The 9,599-nt window shown below is 47.0% G+C and overlaps 1 protein-coding gene across 1 annotated transcript; it reads left to right on the top strand.

Annotated features, from left to right (window-relative positions):
- Positions 1–781: 781 nt before the first annotated feature.
- ky (kyphoscoliosis peptidase) lies at positions 782–6,932 on the top strand. The gene is made up of 7 exons (XM_010879321.5): positions 782–987; positions 1,280–1,901; positions 2,443–2,557; positions 2,788–2,905; positions 3,008–3,199; positions 4,558–4,748; positions 5,123–6,932. The coding sequence occupies exons 2-7, from the start codon at positions 1,305–1,307 to the stop codon at positions 6,511–6,513; spliced, it is 2,604 nt and encodes an 867-aa protein (XP_010877623.2). The 5' UTR covers positions 782–987; positions 1,280–1,304; the 3' UTR covers positions 6,514–6,932.
- The last annotated feature ends 2,667 nt before the right edge of the window (positions 6,933–9,599 follow it).

The raw sequence follows: 9,599 nt of genomic DNA, 5'->3' as shown, positions 1-9,599 counted from the left end.
TTTTTGAAAAATGCAACTGAACCTGAACACCACAGGACATCACACACTAAGAAAACCAGCCATGCTCTTCCCTTAGAGATTATCCATCCATAACAGGTTCAAGGTATCAACAGGCCACTCATTAACGAATATCTCAAGTTTAAGGCGAGTTAATATAACAGTTATATTTACTATTACGTAAGGACAATGTTGAATGCAGGACTTGTAACTGACAAGTAATTTGTAACTCTACAACACTGTTTTTTCTACTTTCACTGCAATACACGATCTTCCACCTCTGTAAATCACCAACAACAGTTGTGCATGAATACCTGCAGCTGTATACCTGCAACTGAATACCTGCAGCATGAATACCTGCAGCATGAATACCTGCAACTGAAAACATATAGCTCAGGTCAGCGTTTACTTTCACCCGCATCAGATGGCGGGCTGGCTGTGTACAGAAACATGTACAGTATCCCTCTGGTTAAAGGAGAAGTCTATACAGTAAGTTAATACATCCATACACTGCTGTGTACAATCTGTTATGGTGCCCTATTGCCCACAAATCATGTTATGTTTGGCTAGTGCCTGCATGTCTCTGGTCACAGGCAGTGCACTAGATAAAAGGGAATAGGGTGTAGTTTGGGACACAGTTATGTATTCCGTGTTGAAGTGAGCCCTTTCCGAAGTATTGCCCTCTACAACCTTGTCCCCTGACGTCAGCACCCAACTGTCTGGTGAATCTCACCCCTGTGCCAATTACCCACTCATCCACGCACACACACACAAATATACATACACACACATAAACACTCCCTAAACTCCAGATGGGGCTTGCTCCATTGGCTGCACTTAGCTGTTTGTAGTATTTTTAGGCTTGTTATTCCGGGGGTCTAGTCCTGGCAGCCTGATACAGAGTATATAAGCCCCTATAACGGGGGCAGCTCAGTCAGCTCGTCAGATAGAACGGCTCTGCTGCTCACACAGAGACTTAGTCTACATGAGGTAAGAAATCTGCTGCTAATTCACAAATACACTGGAAATGTCAGCTGTGTTCTGTGTTGTGGTTGTATTAGCTGGTCACATATCTAAGGTCTTGTGGACATAAATTGTTACAGATTTTACAGTAGAAATGTAAATGTGATTTTTGGAGTTGAGCCGACCGCTGAATGCTTGTTGTGCAGGTTGGGTATAGTCTGACATTAGGATGGTATCAAGTAGCTGTTGCCATGGTAACAAAGACAAAGTCACAAATCACTAATTACACTTTATTATGTCGGTGGACTGCTCCTTCCAGGGATTGATGCTATGCCTCCACAATAATGTCTGAAGTGGCCACCCAGAAGTTCTCTCTGGCCTTCTCTTGCACCTCCCCGCTAGTTCAACCAGTCACACCGCCCTGCAGCCACGAGGAGGGACAAGACCCTCCACCTCAGCCCCAAAATGAAAGACCAGTCCTCAGGATGAAGAATGTCATCACAGATCGGACTTGGGATCAAACCCAAGAGAAGCCCGAGCCGACAGCCAGGGGACCGCTTAAGCCTGCAGGGGAACATACCAATCCCCCGGGGGTGGACAAAGGCCCGGGGGCTGGGCTACCCAGAAAAGCGGTGTTTGAGAAGTTCTCTGTGAAGGAGAGGTCGGCAGTGACGATGTTGTCTGTGAAAGAGGAGGGAGAGGAGCAGCGTCCTGGCACCAAAAGACAGCTGTCCTCTGAGAGTGCTAACAGGACCGTGGCCATGGTGAAGAAGAGGGAAGTGCGGAGAGAACCAGACAAACCCAAGCCCTTGCTGGGACAGAGGGAAACCCCGCGCCCGGGCCAAGCTGTGTTCATCAAGAGGAAGCTTCGTAAAGACCTGTTTTCCAGCTCGGAGGTGTTCCGCAGGGTTGATACAGACGCCATCAAAGCAGGAAAGCAGGTGGGGCCAGAAACTACTCATACCTCACCACCTCACAGCCCCCCAGAACAAATACAACACAGGGAAGTGGCTATAAGAAAGTAAGACAAAATAACCGACATTAGCAATACAGAGTCAACAACAGTTTTAGCCATAACACTGCAGTCTGTGTGTTCTGGTGGAAAATTAGGGAGGACCAATAACATGCTGCTGAAACCATAAAACTCAGCCAGGCTACCCTTCCTGCTGTACACACTGACCTCAAGCCTCAACAGACATAAACATGTAACATATTGTTATACTTATTTTTTTTATTATTATTATCATAATTATTATTGCCACTGTTAATATTATTATGTTGAATGCAAAACCTTAACTCTAACTGACCTTGGGGTAGAAGGAAAAGATTCTGCTGAGTCAGTCCAGGATATCTCCTGAATACTGTCTGCGTGTTGCGCTTTAGGAAACAGACTCTGTTGGGAGGGTGTTTATTGCTCAGTGTGTGTTTAGCGTGCATGGTGTTCATATATTGGTGTCGTTTGTGTGTACGTGTGTGTTTCAGCTGAAGGAGAAATGTGTTTTTGACATCCAGACCATTGCTCAGAGAGTCACGCAGGGAGCCAAAACAGAGCTGGAGAGACTTAGAGCCATCTGGGTCTGGCTTTGTCACAACATCGGTCAGTCATTTTGGTTCACAAACACAAACCGTTAAACGCAACCATTACACAGCACAACCAATAAACACCACCAGTCTGTCAAAATGTACCTTCCAGTCACATGATGTTGAACATTTTAGTAGAACTGTAGTATTTCAAAACAATAATCATTACGTTTTACTGTGGAATTCCAATACAGTAATACTCCTTGGCCAGAGTAAGAAGCTGTGATGTCTGTCTGTGTCCTCTAGACTATGATGTAACTGGGTACCTGGGCCAGAGTAAGAAGCTGTGTTCTCCTGAAGAAGTGATTGCTGCTGGCAGAGGACTCTGCAGTGGGTACTCCAGTCTCTGTACTGAGATGTGCAGGTAGCAACACAGGAGCACCTCGGCTATAACCGCAGGTCCTACACCACCACCTCTACCATCCCTACCTGATATACAATGCTGCATTAACCCCTGTGTCTGCAGGTCGGTGGGCATCGAGTGCCTTGAGGTGCCCGGCCACAGTAAAGGCATCGGTCACTTGCGGGGCAGGAGTCTCCAGGGGGTGAAGTCGGACCACCTGTGGAACGCTGTCTGGCTTGGGAGGCAGTGGTACCTGCTGGATGCATGCTGGGGGGCAGGGAGGGTAGACATGGACACCAAGACCTTTATCAACAGGTGAGATCATTGAGGTGACTAAATTTCAGTAGTGGATGTCTGTTGAAGTAGGATTTGTATTGACTTTTTTTGTTACATATTTTTTATTAATTACAGGTGACTCCAAAAGTATTTGGACAGTGACACGTGTTTTTTGGCTCTATTCTAATTTGTTAAATTAGACAATGATGACGGGTTTAAGGAACCACTAGGCTACCCTGTCGGCCCATATGATTTTAACTATTTTTATCTATTACAGCACGTTTTGTACATAGTCCCCACATTTTAGGGTGACAAAATATGTATGCATATACATTATACACTGATGAGCCAAAACATTACGACCACTCACAGGTGAAGCTAATAACGTTGATCATCTCCTAACAAGGGCACATTGTCAAGGTCTGGGTACATCAGTTCTTGTAGTCAATGTGTTGGCTGCAGGAGAAATGGGGAGGATTAAAGACCTGAGCAACTTTGATAAGGGGCCAAATTGTTAAAGCCAGACGAATCTCTGAAACAGCAAGGCTTGTGGGGTGCTCCCGGTCAGCAGTGGTGAGTACCTACCAACAGTGGAGGAAGGACAAACAAGAAACCGGCGACAGGCGCCCAAGTCTCATCGATGCGCGAGGGAAACGAAGGCTATCAAGTCTGCTCCGAACGGACAGATGGTCTACTTGGGCACAGAAAATCTGAATGATGGTTACGGGAGGAATGTGTCACAACACACAGTGCATCGGACCCTGCTGCATATGGGGCTGCGTAGACACAAACCGATCAGAGGGCCCATGATGACCCCTGTCCAGCACCTACACGCAAGCATCCGAACTGGACCTTGGAGAAGTGAAAGAAAGTCGCCTGATAGGTCCCGTTTTCTTTGACATCACGTGAACGTTGTGTACGTGTGTGCTGTTCACCTGGGGAGGTGACGGCTCCAGGATGCACTGTGGGAAGACGACAAGCCAGTGGAGGGAGTGCAATACTCTGAAATATTCTGCTGGGAGGCCCTGGATCCGGGGATTCATGTGGATGTCAGTTTGATATGTGCCACCTACCTAAACATCGTTGCAGACCAGGTAGACCCCTTCATGGCAATGGTATTCCCTGATGGCAGGTGCCTCTTACAGCAGGATAATGTGCCCTGCAGGTCGGCACTGTTCTGGTGGCACACAGAGGACCAACAGCATATTAGGCGGGTGGTCATTATGTTTTGGCTCGTCAGTGTAAATGCAAGATTTACCCCTGTCTGTATAAGGCCCCAGACTTTCCATGAAGTCCAAGGAATTCTCATGCCGTGAATGTCACATGCTGTGAAAGATGTTAGAAAAGTAGATCCTTACATAATAGTGCGTTTGAAAGTAGCCCACTCCTGTCTGTAGGTTTGATGATTTCTACTTCCTGACGGAGCCAGAGGACTTCATTGACTCCCACTTTCCTGATCAGGAGGAATGGCAGCTCCTGGCCACACCCATCACTCTGGAGGAGTTTGAGAGGCGTGTCTTCAAGACTTCAGCCTTCTACACCCTTGGACTCACCCTGCTGCAACCCAAACACTGGAGCGTAGTCACAGGTGGGAGGGCTATCCCAAACACTGGAGCGTAGTCACAGGTGGGAGGGCTATCCCAAACACTGGAGCGTAGTCACAGGTGGGAGGGCTATCCCAAACACTGGAGCGTAGTCACAGGTGGGAGGGCTATCCCAAACACTGGAGCGTAGTCACAGGTGGGAGGGCTATCCCAAACACTGGAGCGTAGTCACAGGTGGGAGGGCTATCCCAAACACTGGAGCGTAGTCACAGGTGGGAGGACTAATCCAAAAACAGAATTTGAGATACATATCACTTAAGTTTGCATCAAGAATTAAATGTATTTATAGATATCTTAGTCCTCTGATTGATATATAGTCATGAGAATCACCCATTGATTCTGAATGATTTTTCCACAGAGGATGGAGAGGCTGTCGTGTCTCTGGGATTGTCCAGATCAGTGGCTTTCACCTACGAGATCACCAGACTAGGTGTCCCGCAGCCAGACCACCCCGGCGGAGCTCCAGACTCCTCTGGCTTGCTCACAGTCTCCCATCGGGGGATGAAGCTCAAGCTGATCCCTCCTGCCAGGGGCTCTTACGACATTAAGCTGTTCGCTCGGCCTGACAAGGCCACCACCCCATTTAGCTGGGTGTGTTCCTTCACCTTGGAGTGTCAAACCCCCAGGGCTTCAGAGGAGATGCCCCAGAACCCCTTCCTCTCCTGGGGCCTGCAGGCTGGGGCGCGGGGTCTGGGAGTGGTGGGGACCAGCCTGGGGAATGGGAGCCAGGTTATGGAGGTGGATGCTGGGATGTTGGAGCTGGTGCTGCAGACCTCCAGATCGCTGATGGTTCTGTGTGATCTGGTGCATCCTGGTCTAGACTCGGCTCTGTCCAAACGCTGCCTGGCCACTCAGATAGAAACTCACCGTCTCACTGTCCATGTCCTCTGTCCCCTCAGGGGATTCTACCGCCTCTCTGTGTTCGTACGGGACTATGAGACGCCAGCCGTCAAGTTCCAGAACGCCGGGAACTTCCTGCTCCACTGCAGAGAGCGTCCGGTCAGCCTTACCAATCTGTTTCCACCCGGCCTGGGGTCATCCTGTGGACCGGGTACACGCGCCGCGGATGCCGGTCTCTCCAAATTCAGCCACACAGGGGCGCTGGTCAGCACGACACAAGGCAAAGTCAACATCACTTTTCACACCCCACGGGACCTGGATCTGCATGTCACACTGTCTAGGGAGGAGACCAGTCCACATGCGACGCTGTCTGGACAGGAACCGGAGACACGCCAGGACAGCCAGCAATCCTCGGCGCCTTCACTCGCTCGCCATGTCTTCCTAACCTATACGGACAGCAAGGTGACAGTGAGCGCCAGCCTGCCTGACATGGGGGTCTACCGGCTGGGTCTGTACGGCAGGACCTCCCCTGGGGGGGACTTCAACCCGCTCTGTGACTACATCCTGAGGAACAGCTGTGAGCAGCGCCAGCCTCCCTTCCCCACCACCTACTCAGCCTGGACCCACAACAGGGGCAGTGTTCTGTTTGAGCCCCGGGCAGGCCTGCTGGGGGCTGAGTCCTGGGTCCGCTTCAGGGTGAGGGTTCCGGGGGCTCGCAGGGTGGTGGTGGTGGTTGGGGACACCAGGACGGAGCTGAAGACCAATAAGAGCCGGGTCTGGGAGGGGGAGGTGTTTAGCGGGACAGGGGCGGGGCATACACAGATCAAATTGGCCGCAGTCACAGGAGAGTCAGCTGACATGGCCGTCATGATGACCTATGACCTTCAGGGTCTGGACAAAGAAGAGTAAGAAAAGGGATGGGACTACATAGATCTTGGGCTGTACAGTAGAGACTGACTGGGTTATAGAGATATGATACTGAGTGGGTTATAGAGATATGATACTGAGTGGGTTATAGAAATATGATACTGACTGGGTTATAGAAATATGATACTGACTGGGTTCTAGACATTTGAAACTGACAGGGTTATGGAGATATGGGTCTGTGGGGATGAAGTGAGAGGAGAAACAAGGGAGGATGACTCAGTGATAGAAAACTGTTATTTTCTTAATGTCCATGTGAATGTGGTTTTAACATCAGAGGTAACAGTCTGCTAAATAATCAACTGAAAATGTCAAATGTAGAAATCCAATGTACTATAGATGTTTGTGTACTGTACAATGGATGAAGAGATTGAAATAAAGATATCTGCGGATTATGCACATTGTAGATGTAACCTGTAATAGCTAACCCTGGAGAGCTAACCCCGGGAAAACTAACCCTAGGAAACTAACCCCGGGGCAACTAACTCCAGGGAACTAACGCTAGGAAACTAACCCCGGGGCAACTAACTCCAGGGAACTAACGCTAGAAAACTAACCCTGGGGCAACTAACTCCAGGGAACTAACACTAGGAAACTAACCCTGGGGCAACTAACTCTAGGAAACTAACCCCTGACAAATAACCCTAGGAAACAAACCTGGGAAACTAACCCCAGGACAACTAACTCTAGGAAACTAACCCCGGGACAACTAACTCTAGGAAACTAACCCTGGGACAACTAACTCTAGGAAACTAACTACAGGACAACTAAGCCTGGGACATCTCTACCTCTATGAAAACTAATGCTGGGACAATAAACCCTAGAACAACCCGGGACGTTCAACCCCAGTAGCGTCTGGCTGAAGCCCAGTGGGCTGTGATGTTAGTTGTAAGGTCTGCGGGCCCATGTGGAGAGAGTGATAAGTGTATACATGTTGCTCGTAATAGCATCACTAAAATAGACTCCACTTCTGCTTCAGTAAAAATATAACAATAGCAGGCTGGGGATGGGGGTGAGAGACAGAACGTGTGTGTGTGATTGGTTTGGGGGGGGGGGGTAACAGGGCCTCTGAGTCACTAGGGAGGATCTGGCGACACTGAGGTGGCCCAGGAGAAAAGCAAGGAAGACTGATGTCAGAGGTTAAACATGTAGGGTATTGTATCAAGTTGGCACTGCAACAAAGATATACACACACAGAGACATGCACACACAGTCAGGAAAGGGAGGTCTACAGTGGCCTGGGCTGACTGGTGGTTCAACAGAACTAGATTCCTCTGATTCTTCTACATCTCTGAGGCTACTTTAGTGCTCCGGCATGGGCTCACCAAAACGCACTCTCCAGCTATTCCACCTTTCATTCTGCTGTGTGGTATGTTAGAACAGATACACTGTAGGTTCGGGGCTGTGTAGTATAGAATAGATACACTATAGGGTCAGTGATGTGTGGTTTAGAACAGATACACTGTAGAGTCAGTGATGTGTGGTTTAGAACAGATACACTGTAGAGTCAGTGATGTGTGGTTTAGAACAGATACACTGTAGGGTCAGTGCTGTGTGGTTTAGAACAGATACACTGTAGGGTCAGTGATGTGGGGTTTAGAACAGATACACTGTAGAGTCAGTGCTGATTATTATGTTAGAACAGATACACTATAAGGTCAGTGCTGTTTAGTATGTTATAACAGGCACTGTAGATTTGAAGCTGTATAGTATGTTAGAAAGGATACGCTGTAGGGTCAGTGCTGATTTATATGTTAGAACAGATACACTATAGGGTCAGTGCGGTACAGTATGTTAGAACAGATACACTGTAGGGGCAGTGCTGATTTATATGTTTGAACAGATACAGTGTGGGGTCAGTGTGGTACAGTATGTTGGAACAGATACACTGTAGACAGTGCTGATTTGTATGTTGGAACAGATACACTGTAGGGGCAGTGCTGATTTGTATGTTAGAACAGATACAGTGTAGGGTCTGTGCTGATTTGTATGTTAGAACAGATACAGTGTAGGGTCAGTGCTGATACAGGGCTTGGGAGCAACCAAGAAAATCCATGTCATCACACCATGTGACAAATCCAATGCAATGTTGAGCATCTATTTTGAATTGGCTGAATACTGTGGGACAGGCACAGTCACACTCGGCCACAGTACTGTGGTCTAGCGGCAGCTGTCACGGGAGTAGACGACAGTTAGTAAACCAACAATGTCTACAAACGTCCCTCAGCCTCTACAGACCTTAATACACATGGAGACTTCCGTTGATTAAGGTAATATCACACATGTATTAATGAAGGTGATATCATCCATTCATAAGTGAAGGTAATATCAACCATTTGTAAAGATCATATCAACCATTCATAAATGAAGGTAATATCCACCATTAGGTAATGAATGTAATATCAACCATTCATTAATGAAGGTAATAACAACCGGTAATGAAGGTAATATCAACCATTCATTAATGAAGGTAATAACAACTGGTAATGAAGATAATATCAACCATTCATTAATGAAGGTAATATCAACCCTTACTGGAAAACCGCTGCAGTCAGAAAGGATTAAGTGATTAACATCTATAGATAAGTTCCTTGACCTACTGCCAGTTCACAATAGGGGGCAGCTGATATTTGGTTCATACCTAAACTCAAAATCTAAACTCTTTAAGCCTCTCATTCTGGCACTAGAGATAGTAGATTCAAAATGGACTATGAAGAGGAAACATTCATGATCATATTTTGTTCAACTGTTTTTTGTGAGCCTTTACAATGACATGAGACATATTTTGTTTGCTAACGTCATTGATGCCAATTCCGAAGTGTTCTGGATACTGAACAGAGGTTTGAGACATTTCTCAGAAAAAACATTTTGCATGACAAGGTATAAATTTAACTCTTTTACAAATAGATAATTATACATTTAATTGTTGAATTCATCCTATTATTTTTCACATTTTTGTTTTGTGTATGTGATGTTGTTAAACAGTAAGGAACCTGTTGGGGTATGAGACAAATAAATATGTATCAATCAAACCATTTCTGATTTATATTAAACACAAGGAGAGACTAATC

Source organism: Esox lucius, chromosome 15 (genome assembly GCF_011004845.1).
Source record: "Esox lucius isolate fEsoLuc1 chromosome 15, fEsoLuc1.pri, whole genome shotgun sequence".
Taxonomy (NCBI): Eukaryota; Metazoa; Chordata; class Actinopteri; order Esociformes; family Esocidae; genus Esox; species Esox lucius.
Note: the sequence above shows the minus strand (reverse complement) of the source record. Positions and strands in the feature narration are given on the sequence as shown.

What these genes read in the sequence shown, in the direction of transcription:
- ky (XM_010879321.5), top strand. Translation starts at nt 1,305, where the DNA reads ATGTCTGAAGTGGCCACCCAGAAGTTCTCTCTGGCCTTCTCTTGCACC. An exon ending in CTGGCTTTGTCACAACATCG is followed by an intron (nt 2,558 to 2,787) that starts GTCAGTCATTTT and finishes TGTGTCCTCTAG; the next exon opens with ACTATGATGTAACTGGGTAC. An exon ending in ACCAAGACCTTTATCAACAG is followed by an intron (nt 3,200 to 4,557) that starts GTGAGATCATTG and finishes TCCTGTCTGTAG; the next exon opens with GTTTGATGATTTCTACTTCC.